Here is a 16,094-nt window from a genome sequence, read left to right on the forward strand (position 1 = left end):
ATCCAGAAATACGACAGTTTTACAGCCTGCCCTTTTATAGCAGGGAGAGTTTTGTTTATCTCTCCAGGTGCAGACTGAGTGAATTCCCACAAAGTAGGTCGTCACAACTACAGAAGAGAGAACAGCAGATAACACCAAATAAAGACCATGCGAAAAACACTGACAGCTAAACCATGTCTCCAAAAAAAAATTCTACCCTTTGACACAATCCAGCAGTATAGAATTAGAGCATTTTCAAAGTAGAGACTGAGTTTTTGTAAACTTTAGACTAGTTATAGAGTATTCTTTGTACTAAAAAAGTTTTATAATTTATTACTATCCTATTAATGTTATTATCTTGTTCTTAAACTATATGTTAAAAAACTTTACAAGTTTCATTAGCCCAAAACATGTGCAAACAAAAAAATATAGTTCACTTGAAAAAATCTCCCCAAAAGTAAAATAAAATTCATAATTAATTAGAAACTAAATATTAATCTTGAAAAAATTAATAAGTGAAATAATTGACTAAAAAAGAAGAGAAAGTACCAAATTTAAAATTATTTAATCCATAGTACCACAATTCAGTTATAAAACCAAATTATTAAACAATAACTTATTAATATAATTATAATTATCAACAAATGTGAGAATTTTTTCAAAGTAACTTTTTTTCCCCTTTTTTGTAATAAACAAAGAGTGAAATGTAGTGATGCATTCCCCACACCCCCAGCAGGTGTTTCCGAATAGGGAAAGAGTTTCAGTTCACCTTTAGACATTTTAGAAAATTTAACTAGAAACTTCTGTTTTTCTCATTGTAATTGGCTCAGTGACAGCACAGGAGCATGGATTGGGCTCTGAAAGTGTAACTCAAAGCCTGTTGCTAATTTCATTGGGCCAAAAGCCAAATCGTCCCTCCTAAAACATTAAGTATTTAGGAAGGAGCACAAAGGAACTAAGGGGCTTTTTGAAGTGTTTCTAGCAGGGTGTCAGACCTTTTCTTTTGTTTTCTGTAACGTTTGTTATTTTGATATTTTTCACTTATTAAGCCTTTTACTTTACAAAACACCTCTGAAGAGCAGTTTCGCTCAAATTATTTTAATCCAATCTGCAAAGGCTGAACCTTCAGAGATTGATACATTTACATGTGGCTAATAATACTCTGGCCATGTGTTAAACTGTATCACACAAGTGGCTTTTTCATAATATAAAATGTGGAAGGGAAATGTATAAAAATGTTGGAACATAGACAATTTCAAAACAATCTTCTGGAGTCAGTCAGTTGACCAGCTGCAATAGATTTTGTTTGCATTTGAACTTCTAAGTAGAGAAGAGCAGCTGACTGGAGGAGCTCACTACAAAATGGTGTGTTTTTAGTATATGTGAAATTTTAAAGGCATTTCATAATTTAATTTCAAATTAAAATACCTCTTGTATATAGTATTTTAAGTTAAAGATTATTAACTAAAATTGATTCAATATTTGCTCACATTGCAGAGCAGTATCAGAAAATACTTCTGCATTACAAAGTAGGCATAGAAATGCCAACCCACTAAGAAAAGTAAACATGTTACTGGTCAAGAGAGAAGTCACAAGTAAAAAGTTTCTTCTCCTACACTAATTGCATACAGTTATCTGTGTCTCATCAGAGGAACTTGGCAATGAAAACCATTCAGTCTCATAGTTGGTATAAATGTTTTATTTAGAAAAGGAACAAAAGCACTTAGGCTTGAAATAAAAATTTAACTTCTTACTAAAAATTACACTCACACCAAGCAGTGTTCTCTGAACAGTGTTCTCCAGCACATCCTACAGCTCTGAGTCTAATCTTTGGTTTAGAGCAATAGCAGCAGATAAAGCAAAGCATTTGAATGAAAAGATCTGTATAGGAAAACACATACTGAATTTTATTTTCACTCGAGTCTTCTAATACTTTCACTTCCTTTTCTGCTTCCCCATGGGAAAAGAGCTTGCTCCTTATACATTTTCAAACATTTCACAAAAGGATATTTAGGAAGTTTCTCCTCCTGCATTAGCAGTTCCAGGTAGTTGCCTGGGTACCAGCAGGGGCTCTCTCTCACAGGGTGCTCTGGCAGAGCCCCAGAGAGCAGATCCTGCAGGAGGACTGAAGCTGCAGCTCTCTGGCATTCTCCAGGCAGTGGAACCACATTTCGTACTGGGATACACAAACCTGGCGTTCCACTGTTCCTCACTCAGACTGGCATTTCAAAGTACCTTACTAAGCTTTTTTCTAAAAGAGTTTTTCACCTTGATATGCAGATGACCTACTCTGTATTTTTCACAGTAGAGTCACAGGAGTCCTACAGGCTCTGATTCTGTATGATCAGCAATATAATCTGGAAAAACTGCGGAACACAAACAGGCTGAGAAGGAAAACAAAGGGTTCACAGAACAATGAGTTTTCCCACAAGAGCAGCCAGGGACATTGCACAGTGCCTGGGAAAGAAACCTGCCTAAGGTACCAGCGGGAGCCTAAACCTCCCAGGCAGCTATCGCAGCACCTCTGCTACACCCCAAAATCCAGACTGGAAGCCAGGCCAGAACACAACCCCTCCATTTTAGTCAGGTTAAGAAAAATCAGTAAAGAAGATAAAGGTACATTTACATGTGGAGAATACTGAAAAAATGAAAGGGGGACACACACACAGAGGATACAGGACAGGACTGTGAGTCAGTGTTCATTTTGTTTGACATTTAAATGAACAGGCAATGACTTATCTACAAATGATTATAAAAACGTAGGTGTATTTCCTCCTTCCAGACATCAACATTACAAGTCAGTGCCACTGTGTTAGTCCACAATGACCACTGATGTCAAAAAATATCCATCTTCAGCTAGTTTTCCATCAAACTTTCATCAACTCTAAATAGCTGCTGATATAAACTGAAGACTGTGCAGTTATATAAGATAACCAAAATATCAGCCCAAAAGATGTATTAGAAAATATTTTTGTCACATTCTAAAAATATCCTGCAATAAAACCATTATGATTTTTTTATATCAATCTTCAGTGTTTACTTTAAAGTGCACATCTGTAACGTTTGGGTTAGTTTTGTAAGGTATATTTTAAAAATTCTGTTAGTATCTGGAAGTGATTTTTCCTAACACACTACAATTACATAAGATAAACATAAAGTACTTACACCACTCCCAGCATATCGAACAATAAATAATAGATTCTCCTGACAGGACTTTGATGACCTGGCAAAGCCTGAGTGCTTTCAGCCAAAATCATATGAAACCATAAATCACTCTTTATTTTATAGAATATTTCAAAATGAATTCCTGCTTTCTACCTTGAAAGTCACTTAATATGTTATTTATGACCACTGAAAACCAGAATGGAAAGAAAATTGCATAGAACTAGAATATTTACTGTGACTGCTTTTATAAAGAGTAACTCCTTTTTAGAAAAAAATTAGAATTACTGGCAGACAAACTTGTGAATACAACACCTTTCAAAGAGCCATATCCTTTACAACTTTCCCAGCAGTTAACACAGGTCTTGGGCAGTGTCAGAGACAAGAAGTCAAGACTGAATACAATCCAATTCACTGAAGAAATTCCAAGGTAAACATGACTCTGCACCTGTATCCACACCACTCTGCACAGCCACAAAGTTGCAAATCTTGGCACTTACAGGGGTTTCTGCCCTAAACTCAACACTGCTGAATGTTTTCCCTATGAATTTTCCTATTTAACAACTGCCTAAAGACAAAAGGCCTGCCACTAACCCCCAGTTCTGCCTTTAGACCAATAAAAATCACTTCACAAAGAAGAGACCTTCCCGAATAGCAGACCTGCTCTGAGGACTGATGATCTTGGATAATATTTGCTTTGGCCAAGAACCATCTAACAAACCCACTCCTGCCTGGTTCATGGATAACTCGAGCACAGCACTGTGTTTAAAAAGCAGGAAAGCAGGGATATGAAAGACTGGAGGAGACAGGGAGGAAAGAGTGACTTCAAAGCTGCAACAAAAAAAGGAAATAGAGCAAAACAACGTCATAACAGCTTTAATTCTCATATTGTGTTGGCCATCAAAAACCTCAAGATATGCTTACCAGTTTTATGTCATGAGATAATCCAGTTTTCTTTAGAACTATGGATGTAAATTCCATGATAGTGAAACTTCAGCTCCTGTACCCACCAGAACAAGTATTTCTGTACCCACATCCACCTTGCTCTAAACTTGCTCATGCAAGAAAATATCTGAGTTAAGGAAAAGGAATTTCTTCTAAAAGAAAATTTCCTTTTCCCATAGCAATATTGATGAATTAATTGAACCTAGACAGTAACTGAAGCATTGATGACTAAAATTTAGTTGAAGTTCCATTTGCACTAAGCTTACTACAGGGAAACAGTTAAATGAGCCTGAAATAAAAACAAATTAAAATCTTGTTACCACTCAGTCTAATTACTAAATTTAATAGATGCACAAGTTATAAAACCAGGGAAAGGCCACACATACAGAAATTAATACAATTACTACTATGCATTAAAAATACCATTAAACACAAACATTCTAGTTATTATGGTATGCCAATTAAATATTCATAGGTACACTCAGCACTGGTGACAGCATCAGAAACCAGACTTGAAGACTAGGCTAAAATATTCCCTCAGGAGTCACTTCTTGAAGAGAAGACAGATGAAAATCCTACTCTGAACAATCTTCCATACTGAGAAATTTAATACAGATTAAAAACCCGTCAGTCACCAGTGTTAATCACCATGGATGTATGTTCTTAGTAAAAAGGTATGCAAAGACAAAACAACTCCTAAAATGCAGAATTCTGAGAATCTTGGAATTAGTTATAGCACTACTCCCTAGAGGTGGGCAAAAAGGCATCCTTGAATATAAATCAACATCCCCAAATACAGCAATATTTCAGAGAATTTAGCTCAGAGAACTTCCCTCCTGCAATATCAAAGCTCCAATATCACACCTCACTCTAAAGCAGGGAAGATTGGGTTTGATGGAAGCACATGACCTGTTCTCTCTGCCACAGGTAGTCCTTGTTCCCTTTATGGCTAGAATAGTAAATAGCTTTAACATTAATACCATTTTCATAAACCTCTGAGTTTCTGCATTGGCTGCATGAACACTATTTACCTCATGGCAGTAAGGAATGGATCATTCCCAAAAATCACAGAAGTTACATAATGTTTAATATTTCAATCTTACAGTTTGATACTTCAGCTTCTCATTACTAACCAACCTTCTCACACATTCAAAATGTTCTCAGATCTGAGCACATATGAAAATGTCAGATTCATTACTACATACCACTCCATAGAACAGGGTTAAGACACAGAAGGGATCTCTTAATTTGCTAAAGAACTTATATTTTGCATTTTTAGCAGAGTTTTGGTCAAAACAATGGGGGCAGTATGTTTTTATAATTACTCAAAAACTCCAGATATAAATCAGAAATCTTTTAAACAATTATACATACACTGTATGGGGATTGATTTTTTCTGCTGAACACTGAAATCAGCAATTTCTTTAAGAAACTCATTCATTCTATTCCAAATTTCTAGAAATCTTAAATCCCATGGACATAATTTGACAGATCACTGAACTCCAATGTCGTCCCTGCATTTCTTGGTTTCAAGTGTTTGAGTCTTTGCAGCACCTTCTCACGCTGCTTCATGTAAACAATATTATATTCTTAGAAATTATCTCTATGTTTTGCATTCTTGTTCTCTGAGAGAGAACTTGACTGATGGTCATATTGACCAATGGAGTCAGGAGGTTGTAACCTCCTTGGGCCAATCTTGGCCCTCTGTACAAAATGTATATAAGCCTTTGGAGTCAGATAATAAAGAGCTTTCCATGATTCACCAAGCTGCTGCCTGCTGTCCTCTGTGAAAGTCCACTCCCACGTCACAACGTGTTGCCCCTCTAAAGGCTGGGGTAACATCTGGTGACCCCTCCGTGTCTGGACTGCAGCTGGGTCGCAGTGGTGACCCCGGACGTGTGGGAAGAGGGTCTCCTGTCGCAGTGGTGACCCCTCCGTGTCTGGACTGCAGCTGGGTCGCATCTGCTGACCCTTTGTGTCTGAACGGCACATCTGGACACTGTCCGTGTCTGAACGGACTCCTGACGTGGGAGAACAGGTCACACCGGTGACCTCCGACTGCGAGAGAACTGCACGTCGGTGGACCTCTGTGCCCAGTGAGAGACTGAGCTGCTCTGCCTGAGGTATCGTGGTAAGAGATAATGATCTCTAAACCCTCCTCAGATGAGGAAACCCTCATGGTGGACCTTTGCCTTGAGGTCCTGAGGAGACAAGAAGTCTCCTTTCCTGGAGATGCTCTCCAGAAATTGTTCTATTATGCTAGAACTCATGGGGTTTTTTGCAGCCTTGAAGAAGTTTTTTCTACAGCAGAGTGGAAGTCTTTGGGCGACTATCTGCTCCAGGTTTTCTTTGCAAGTTGCAGTGTGAAACTTTTGAAACTGATAGCCACCTGGAGCAGGCTGGAGAAAGTGCTGCCTAAAGTGCAGCCTTCCAGCTCTGAGGACAGCTCCAGCCCCATCAGGCTGAGTTCCAGGGAAGACAATGGAGTCATTTCTCCTGTTCCAGCTCCGCGGAGACGGGCGGGACAGCCGACTCCCCTTCCTCGCAGCAGCATGGCGAGAAGCCTGCCTGCACTCAGCACAGCTGCTGAGGTGGGCACGGGGTCTTCTGCAGAGCAGACCCCTTTCATACCCACGCCTCATCGGCGATGGAGTGTGGAAAAACTCGGGGCTTCTGAAAGCCCCTCGGGATCGGCCCCCCCTCCCAGTCCCGAGCCGCAGCTGAAAAAGCGGCGACAGAGGCGAAAAATCGCCCCCCCCACTTCCCTTCCCCCCGGTGCCTTCCTGGCCTTGGAAGCGCAGAGAGCACTCTTGGATCGGGGGGCGGGGTGGTTTTTGCAGACTGTCCGCACTGTGGAATGTCAAAAAGGTATTCCGTGAGGGGCGGGACAGCCCCGAAAAGCGGTGGGGCCGGCCCGGGGCGGGCAATGCAGCCTGCCCAGCCCCTGTGGGACGGGGCGGTCCCAAGGAGTGAAGGGACCAGCCCAGGGCCACCCCGCACGGCCCTGGGGCGGGAGAAAACCCCCCCGCAGCGGCTGGTGCCGCCCTTGAGAAAGGGCGGGCCAGCCCCGCGCCGAGCGGCAGTGAAGCCGTCCGGCATCGTAGCCACAGCCGCGGCTGTGAATGCAGGGCCGGGACAGCCTCCCAGCCCCCCCGCTCCTCCCCATGCCGATCAGGGCACTCCCCCCGCGCCTGTGGGGGCAGCGCTTGGCAGGCGGGACACGCCTCCTGCAGCGCTGCCATCTCCTCCCGTGCCAGCCCCGCGCCGCGCGGGGCGGGCAGCAGCTGCCGGTCCGAAAGCGGCGCCGAGGGACACGCTCCTCCCTGCCGATCGGGGCACTCCCCCCGCGCCTGTGGAGGCAGCTGCGGCCAATCTGTCAATTTTAAAGGAACAGCGCGGCCACAAGCGGCTGTTCCCCCGTTGCAGAGGGTCCCGGGATGCCGGATCTCCCCCAGTCTCGGGTGATGTCCCAGCCGAGGCTGATGCTGTGGGCGGCCGTGGGTCAGCACAGCGCCCCCTGCAGGGCAGGGATGGATTCCCCAGTTCTGCAGGTGCAGTGAGACAAGCTCTCACCCCTGTCCCTGTGAAGCACACAAGACAGGAATCAGAGGTGCATGATGCCTCATCTAATGCTCAGGCCAGCAAGACTAATGCTCAGGCCAACAAGAAACAAAGAAAGAGAGTGCAAAAAAGAGGAATCACTCCCTTGTTTCTTTGTGGAAGGTGTGGACGGCCAAATCACATGGCAGATGTTTGCCAGGCAAGCCATGTGAAAGGCCAACCTCTGTCAAAAGGGCAGTGGGGTGCAAAGAGGAAGCGTGCTCGGACAGAAGAGTCTTCCCAGTCCCCACAGCCGATGGAGGTTTGTGGGGAAAGTCCAGTCCCACACCCACCTCTCCCTGTTAGTGTCCCTGAAGGGACCAAAATTGTTTAATTTGTGTTTGAGTTTCTGTTCACAGGACAAAGAGTCGGTGGTGAGAAGGCAGTTGCTCTGAAGTCACTGAGCTGCCTGGATTTCACTGGACTGTTGCTCTGATCAGAGACTGTCCTGGAACAATTTGGAACGGACATTGCGATTTTTTCCTTTGCTGTTTAGCAGCTGGAATGGACTGTCTTTCAAGATCCATTCATCGCCCTTCGTGACTTGTTTGGGAGCTGATGGACCAGGATCATCTGGAAATTTCAACCAGTCCTGGGATGTTCCTGTGTTCTGCATCGAAACAGAACTCTGGGGATTGGAGGTTTTTATAACACCTCCAAAAAGCCAATCCTCGATTCTGAATCTGAATGATTGTTTTCTGTGATTCATTTGTATCCTGCAGGTATCACTGGCTGATGAATGTCCAATTCCTTGCACGTTCTGGAATGGGTCATTTTTGCCCCATCTGCCACAAGGCGGCAAAATATTGTTTGAAAAAATAAACAAACAATCAATTTTTTTTGTTTGAGCTAGTTATTGCTCGATTTCAGCCGCAAAAATGGCAATCAATCATTTTTGTATGAGCTCATTGCTCGATTGATAATGCAGGCAACAATGCTTGTGAATTTGATGGGTGCAGATTTTTGTAAAATTCATACTCTCAGTATTATGGGAGGAATTTGATTGGAGCTTTGCAAGCAGTGTTTTTCTGCCAAATGCTCTGGAGCCATGAGCTGTTGCGAGTGGCAAGAATCCTTTGGATTTCTTTTTGCGGCCCAAAAATATTCAGAAATTTAGTGCAAGGGCCCACTGTCTTTACAGACGATTTGGGAGGATGAGATAGGCCAGTGTTCCCTGGAAGGATGATTTTGAGGGCAAGTTTTGGAAGCCCCTGAGGATGGGCAGCCCATTTGGTTGTTTGGGGCTGCTGTCATGGCATTTCCACAGTTTTCCCAGAAACTTTTTCATTTAGTCACGGATTTAACTTCTGTGGTCGACATGGCACACAGATGGGTTGTTCAATTTAAAGGGAGTCAGCAATGTTGTTTGTTCCATTTGCTGAAGAACCTTTTGTTGTGCCACAGAGGCCTGGTTCTTCAAAAACAAAAACGGGGAACGCAGGGTGAAACCCCGCAAATTCAATTGGCAAAGGCTTTGCATGCCATGGAGCATCTTACAGGTGCCACAGAATTTCACTAACCCTGCAATGTGAAAAGAAAGAAACCGTGACCAAATGAAGGTCAACAGAGGAGGAACCACTGGTCCTCCCATGGGAACAGAAATTGAACTGTAGTTAATTTTCTTTTTTCCTTTTTTCTTTTTTTAAGGTAAAAAGGGTGAGATGTCGTCCCTGCATTTCTTGGTTTCAAGTGTTTGAGTCTTTGCAGCACCTTCTCACGCTGCTTCATGTAAACAATATTATATTCTTAGAAATTATCTCTATGTTTTGCATTCTTGTTCTCTGAGAGAGAACTTGACTGATGGTCATATTGACCAATGGAGTCAGGAGGTTGTAACCTCCTTGGGCCAATCTTGGCCCTCTGTACAAAATGTATATAAGCCTTTGGAGTCAGATAATAAAGAGCTTTCCATGATTCACCAAGCTGCTGCCTGCTGTCCTCTGTGAAAGTCCACTCCCACGTCACAACGTGTTGCCCCTCTAAAGGCTGGGGTAACACTCCAACAACAGAGTTACTAATTTCACATGGAAAACAGTAACATTTAGAAGTGCCTTCCCATTTGTGCTCTAAACAACATCCTGAGCTCTTTACAAAGGCAAACAAAATCTGACTGTAAATTTGGGACGTATAAACAGTGATGCATTTTAAGACTAGAGCTCAATGCTGAATTTAAGGTGGGAGACTTAACAAGACCAATCTGAACCAGATCACTGTCACTGGGTTCTACAAACAGAAATCTATTCCAATACTTCAAAATTATTTTGATACACAAGCACCAAGATTCTTAGTTCTGAAGGAGTATTTAAAAATTTCTCTTGTAGTTACATTGTGTTAAGTTACAGTGAGACACTCCAGGTCTCCATCATTATTCACCTGAACAGGATGAACTTGTACAGGATACAGAAATTACAGAAATATTAGAATTAGGGGCCTGGTATATGCAGTCATTCATAGACAGAGAAATGTGTTTTAATGAGAAAGACTCAAAAAGTTTTGCGTTATTTATAAAGCAGGCATAGAGGTTAGAAAAATGACTTTGAAGATTTAAAACTACTTGTATTGCAGGGTACAATAAAAAATATATTATCAGTTTATAGCACATATACTGCAACGAGATAGAAGTTCAGCTCTTCAGAGCTATTTTCCTTGCACAAGAGCAAACCTGACCAACAGGATGGTATTTCGTGAATAAGGGCTGGCAAGGGAGGCAGAGTCAGTCAGACAAGGTTTTCCAAGGCCCCAAAGGAGCCCCCGATCTCAGGTGTGAGGGCAGAAGGTTTGCGGCCGGACACAGGGCCGGGGGTCCTGGCAAATCCCTCTCAGAGCCAGCCCCACATGGCCCTCCATGACAACTCCATTTCTAAGCAAATCCGGCCAATTAAGTGTGAGCAGCAGCCCTACAGCGGGCTGCGAGTGCCCGGAATGCTGAGGGGAATGTCTCCGCCAGTGTCAGGGAGACGTCCCCGCAGGAACCTCAGCAGCCACTCACACACTCTGCCCGCCCTCCCCAGAGGCCGCTTCCGCCCCTCAGCCGGGGACCCGCGTCCCCCCACCGCCCCTTCGAGCTTCGGCCCCTGCCAGGGCCGGCGCTGCCCCCTGTGCCCGTCCCGCCCCGTACCGGTGCCCACCACCACCACATCGAACTCTGCGGGCAGGTTGTCCGCCATCTTGGGAGGCGCCATCACGCGCGCACCGCCGGCGGAAAGGGCGGGAGCGGCTGCGGGGGTTCCGAAGGCGCGGAGTCGCCCAAGGAGAGCCTGGCAGTGTCGCGGGTCCGTCTGCTGGCAACGTACCAGCTCCTGGGTCTCACGATCCCTCACCCCCCGCTCACCCCTCTGCCCCGCCTGAGGGAGTGGAGTGTTCGGGGAGGGCCCGGTGGTGTCGCGGGTCCTGCCCCAGGCCACCCGCCAGTCCCTCGCTTCACCATCCCTCACCCCTCTGCTGTCCTGCCCATCCACAAAATGAGCCCTGATTTGCCATGCAGGAATGTATGAGGGAACATGTATACATATACAAGCACCTACATCCATCAATAAGCTCCTTAACTACAGTTACATGGTGGCATTCCACCCACTGAGCCAAATGCAAATTGCTTCAATGCAAGCACACGTGTTTTTGTATGAGTTATGGGTCGATTTGAGGAAGAAATTATTAAATTCTTCCCTGTGTTATGGGTAACATCTGTATAAAATAATTCATGCTGGTGTGAAAAATTAGGTTTACTTTTTGGTAAATTTTAAGAAATATGTTTAATAAAATAATAAGGACAATTAGCAGATAAAAAAAGCTAAGTACGGCTACCCGGGTGACTTTGTTATAAATAAATGGGCGGAGATAATATTAATCTCCTTAAAATGCTTTTATTAATCAGCTCTTACAATGGTTGCTCGAGGGGTGTGGCAGCCCGATGCGCCGTGGAGGAGGAGGGTGCAGGTCAGCTCTGCAGCAGGAAGTTCAACAGAGCTGGAGAACTCTTCCCTCGTCAGGAGTAATCCCAAAGTTCTGTATTTCCTCTGTTTTCTTTGGGGTCTCACTTCTGGCTTGGCACTTTCAAGTCACAGCGAGTCACAGAAACTGGAAAAATCAGTTCCCCCGATACTCCAGGGTCTACATGGCCCAGCATTGGTTTCTGTGTGTTTCAACTCCACTTAGTTTTATTTTTATAAGGGGTTTTTGGTGTTAAAAGAGTCCCGAGATGCACCTGGGGTTTCTAATTTGCATGTGGGGTCGGCCAGGGCGGGCGGCTCGGGAGCTTGTGGACGCGCCGTCCAGCAGCAGCGGCTGGCCGCCCGGCGGCCACACCACGTGGCAGTTTTGCGGGCTTTGGGGTTTTCCACGCCGGGGCTCGGGCCGGGACGCGCCGCCTCGCAGCAGCGGCAGCAGCGGCAGGGGGGTCCGAGCCGGGGTGGCCCTGCCCGCTCTCGGCCCTCCCGGCGGCCGCTGGCTGCGGGCGGGGGTCGCTGCACCGGGGCAGGCGGCTCGGCGAGGACACCAGGAGCCAGCCCCGCGGCGGCAGCGGGGGTCAGGGCCGGACGGCCCCGCTCACTGGGGTCTCCGCTGTGGGCAGGGAGAAGCGGCCGGTTCTGTTCGCTCTCGCCCCAGGCCGCCGCCGCTGCGCCGCAGCACAACGCCAGCGGGGATGAGCTCCGCCCCAGCGGCTCGCTCCGGGAGCGGGGAGCTCGCAGACAGCCACCCGCACGGGAGGGGGGGAGTCCGGGGGCGAGGCCCGCGCCTCGCCTCTCTTCGAAGCCCTCTCTCTCGGTCCGCGGCGCCGGGCTCTGGCGGCGGCAGCGCCGGCTGCTCCGGCGGCGGTCCCCCTCGCTCCGGCGTAGGGGGTGGGGAGCCGCGGTGCCGGGCTTCTCTGAATGGAGCTCTCGAGGTTCGTTTTTAAGGTGGTCTGGGGGGAGGTGCCATGGAGGTGGCTCCTCACTGCTACATTTACAAGATAAACATTCCAAATTTCATTTTTATCAATCCCTCATCTTTTCTTTTGATCAGGTTTTTTAACCTGCATCAACTTATTTATGGTAATAATTTATTTTTTTTTTTTTTTGGGGGGGGGGGTTTAAACTTTACTTGTTCAAGTTTGGACCTTTGCTCATATCAATCACAGCTTGGTTTTGTTTTGTCATTTTTTTTGCTTAATTTTTGGGGCTTTCTTTGAGGTGCTTTTGGTGTTGAAAGGAGTTCGAATTTGGGCCACATCTTTGACTACTAGGGACTTTTTGTAGTCAATTCTTTTTATCAAATTAACAAACAGACTTTTACTGAAGGGTTTGCCTAGCCAAAACCATTCTCTTATAGAGCACTCTCTAATTAGGCCTTGCTCAAAGGTGGCAGTATTTTTTGTGACTAATTGGTTTTCTCTCTTCCTTGACAGGTTGAGAGTTGGAAGTCAGCAAAGCAAGTGTGGTTTGTGTTGGTACAAACTTTTATCGAGGACTTCGAGTTCTTCCCATCATTGATGGGGGAATGCCTTTCTGAACCAGCTCCTCTTATGGGTCTACTCATCACCCAGACTATCATTAGTCCTCCCAAGAGTCCAGTATGAACCTTTCTCATCTTTAGGTCTCACCTGGCCTTGCCTTTTGGTTCTAGGAGCTTTCTTGGTTCAGTTTCTAGAGTTTTTCTCTTGCACTCGCACACTTGGCTGTTAGCTTTAGGTAGCTTTCTTGGGGTATGCTCTATGAGAGATTTCTAAATTTTTGTAGTAATTTTCTCAATAATTTATACTAATTTAAAACAACAAACAATCCCACAACTTCTGTGATTGATATGCGCTCTCAGTAACAACATTACAACAATAACAACAACAAATTTTAAACAACAATATCATAACCACCAATACAAACAGTAAAAAAAACCTCCTGTATGCAGTATGTAGTTCTTTTTCACTGAGTTTTTGGGTTTTTCTTGAAAGTTACTTTTAAAGAGTTTGAATATGAGACAACAGTCCATGGGGGATGATGTTTTGAAAGGTCTGGGCTGGACAGGATGTTTGGAGGTGGTACTGCTGGTCCTTTCACTCTGGTCTTTTGCAGCACCTGGAAAGGACTTATATTTTGGGGTTAATGGAGTAATATTTGAATTAAGGGGAGAAGTTTGGGGATTTTTGGATTTTGGTTTTTTTCTTTCTTGGTAACCTCCTGGGTTAGGGGGTTAACAAGAATGGAAGTTTAAACATCACTTTATAAGGGGAAGCTCTTCTGTTAGATTGGGGCCAGGTTTTAATTCACAGAAGAGCAAGAGGCAAACAAACAGCTGAGCCATTTTAGCTGTGTTTCCTCTACTAATTTGGTTCACACAATTTTGAAAGTCATACAGTTTATGACTTTTTTAAGTTCTATCATCTTCCTCCTTTAATATACTCTCTAATGTATCTCTTTCTCTCTTGATTGCCTCATCAAATGATATCTTTTGGCAATCCCTTTTTAGGTGCCCTATTCCTTCACAGTAGAAACACTTTCGAGTTTCTCCTTGTCTTTTAGGGGTCACCCAGGGTAGTAGATTATTTCTTTGCCCTCTGACTGGCTTTCCATTCTCTCGGTGGGGTGAAATCTGGTTGGGTACACTTTCCCTAGACACAGCTACCATGATTTTTCCCTTTGTTATGGTTTTTTCTTCTTCCCTTCTTAAATAGACTTTTAAGGCTTCTCTTAACAAGTCATTTATTCCTTTATTTTGCCAGTCTTCCATCTTTTTTAATTTTCTTCTAATATCTGGCCAGGACTTGGTAACAAACTGTGTTTTAAGTAACACTTGGCCTTAAGGGCTTTCCGGGTTCATGTTAGAATATACTCGGAAATTTTGCTTAATTCTGCTCAGCCAAGTGGCTGGGGTCTCATCCTTTCCTTGCATACTATCAAATGCAAGTTTTGAGTTATTGCTTCTGGGGACTGATTCTTTAATTCCTTTGATTATCAAATTTCGATAATCATCCATATTCCTCCTGTCCTCTTCCCTATTTGGGTTCCACTTTGGGTCATTCACTAGAAATTTATGTTCCCCTGGGGGCCCCATTCTATTCTCCCTTTCCCAAATCCGTATCCCTGCTGTTCGAATAATCCTTATCTCTTTGGGGCTAAATAAAATTCTAAAGATAGAATTTATTTCCACACACGTGAAAGTATTGGGACCCAGGAACTGATCTACCTGTTCAGCCACCCCCACTGGATCTTCTACTAAGTTTCCCAGTTCCTTTTTAAAGTTCCGGACCTCTGAGGCTGTCAGGGGGGCATTTACAAATCCCACCCCTCCGGCAACTCCGCCCATTGGAACTTCCCTCAAAGGAAAAAGCTTAGCTTTAGATCTGGTGTTATAAGAATGTCCCTCTGGATTATTTTCAGGGGGATGCTCTATGCTTGGGGTGGGCAAATTCAGTTTCCAGTTTGCAGGTGGGGTTGGAACCATGAATGGCAAGGGAGAAAAAACATAGCTACTGTTGGGGGAAACTGGGGGTATTTCTGTTGTATAGAAGGGGTTAGTACTTGTTGGGGGGAGACTCACTGGAGGGCTGGTTAGGGAGGGGGCAAGGGTAGGTCCGGTTTGAGGATTAGAGGGAGGAATAGGGGAATAATTTGAGGGACTTGAGGGTGGCTTGGGGCTGAAGGTAGGGGAGAAACAGGAGTTACAGTTTGGGGAAGTCGAAAGGGATTTCCAGGGGGAACCTGAGGCATATCTGGATATGCTGGAGAGGGAGGTAAGTAACAAAGTGGATCCCAGATAGGGCCATTTTCTTCTTTATCACTCTTTTCTTCTTTCCCCTGTAATTTACAAATCCTTATGTTCTCTCTGTTCCTGCTCTGTTCTTTCCAACAAGCAGCATAATGCACTTGTTCTGCTTTTCTGTCACCTTGGGCTCTCAGATGCTGATTTAACTGAGCACACATCCAAGGGTCTGTTGTTCCGTGCCATGGCCATTCTCCAGGTAAACCCAGAGTAGGCCATACCTCTATACAATAATGGATGACCTTGATCTTATCTAAATTTCAAGTACTCTCCTCCATCCCACTGTTCTAGCATCCTTCCTAGTGGGCTCCCTAGAGGGATATGTGGTATTCTATCTTTCTGCTTTTTAGCCTCTCCTGGCTTACTTATCCAGGTACCCATTCTACTTGGTAACTTTATTAAAATTCCTTTAAAGCTCTTTCACTCAAATTCACTCAATTCACACTCACTCATGGGCTCTGGAAGCAGTTCGTATGACCCTCACTTAGGGTCCCGACCACTGCCACAGCCAGCCCCGGGTACCCGTCAGTGGCCTGAGCACTCCTGGTGCTCCAGTCACCACCCCAGCCGGTACCCTCTTTCACTCCTGCGCGTCCGGCGTATCCCCGTAAGCAGCCGGTCAACCTGGGCCCAGGGTTCCAGTTGCTACTTCAGCCAGGATACACACACAGTATGTGACT

The 16,094-nt window shown here is 44.9% G+C and overlaps 1 protein-coding gene across 1 annotated transcript in view; it reads right to left on the minus strand.

Moving 5' to 3' along the window:
* LOC310922089 (rab proteins geranylgeranyltransferase component A 1-like) overlaps positions 1-10,858 on the minus strand; it is a 102,610-nt gene extending 91,752 nt beyond the window's left edge. Inside the window, 1 exon segment of the mRNA XM_083882409.1 lies at positions 10,805-10,858. Within this exon segment, the coding sequence (XP_083738535.1) occupies positions 10,805-10,853 (49 nt within the window). The 5' untranslated portion in view covers positions 10,854-10,858.
* Positions 10,859-16,094: the final 5,236 nt, after the last annotated feature.

This window comes from Zosterops lateralis (assembly GCF_965231275.1).
Source record: "Zosterops lateralis genome assembly, chromosome: W".
In the NCBI taxonomy this organism is placed as follows: domain Eukaryota; kingdom Metazoa; phylum Chordata; class Aves; order Passeriformes; family Zosteropidae; genus Zosterops; species Zosterops lateralis.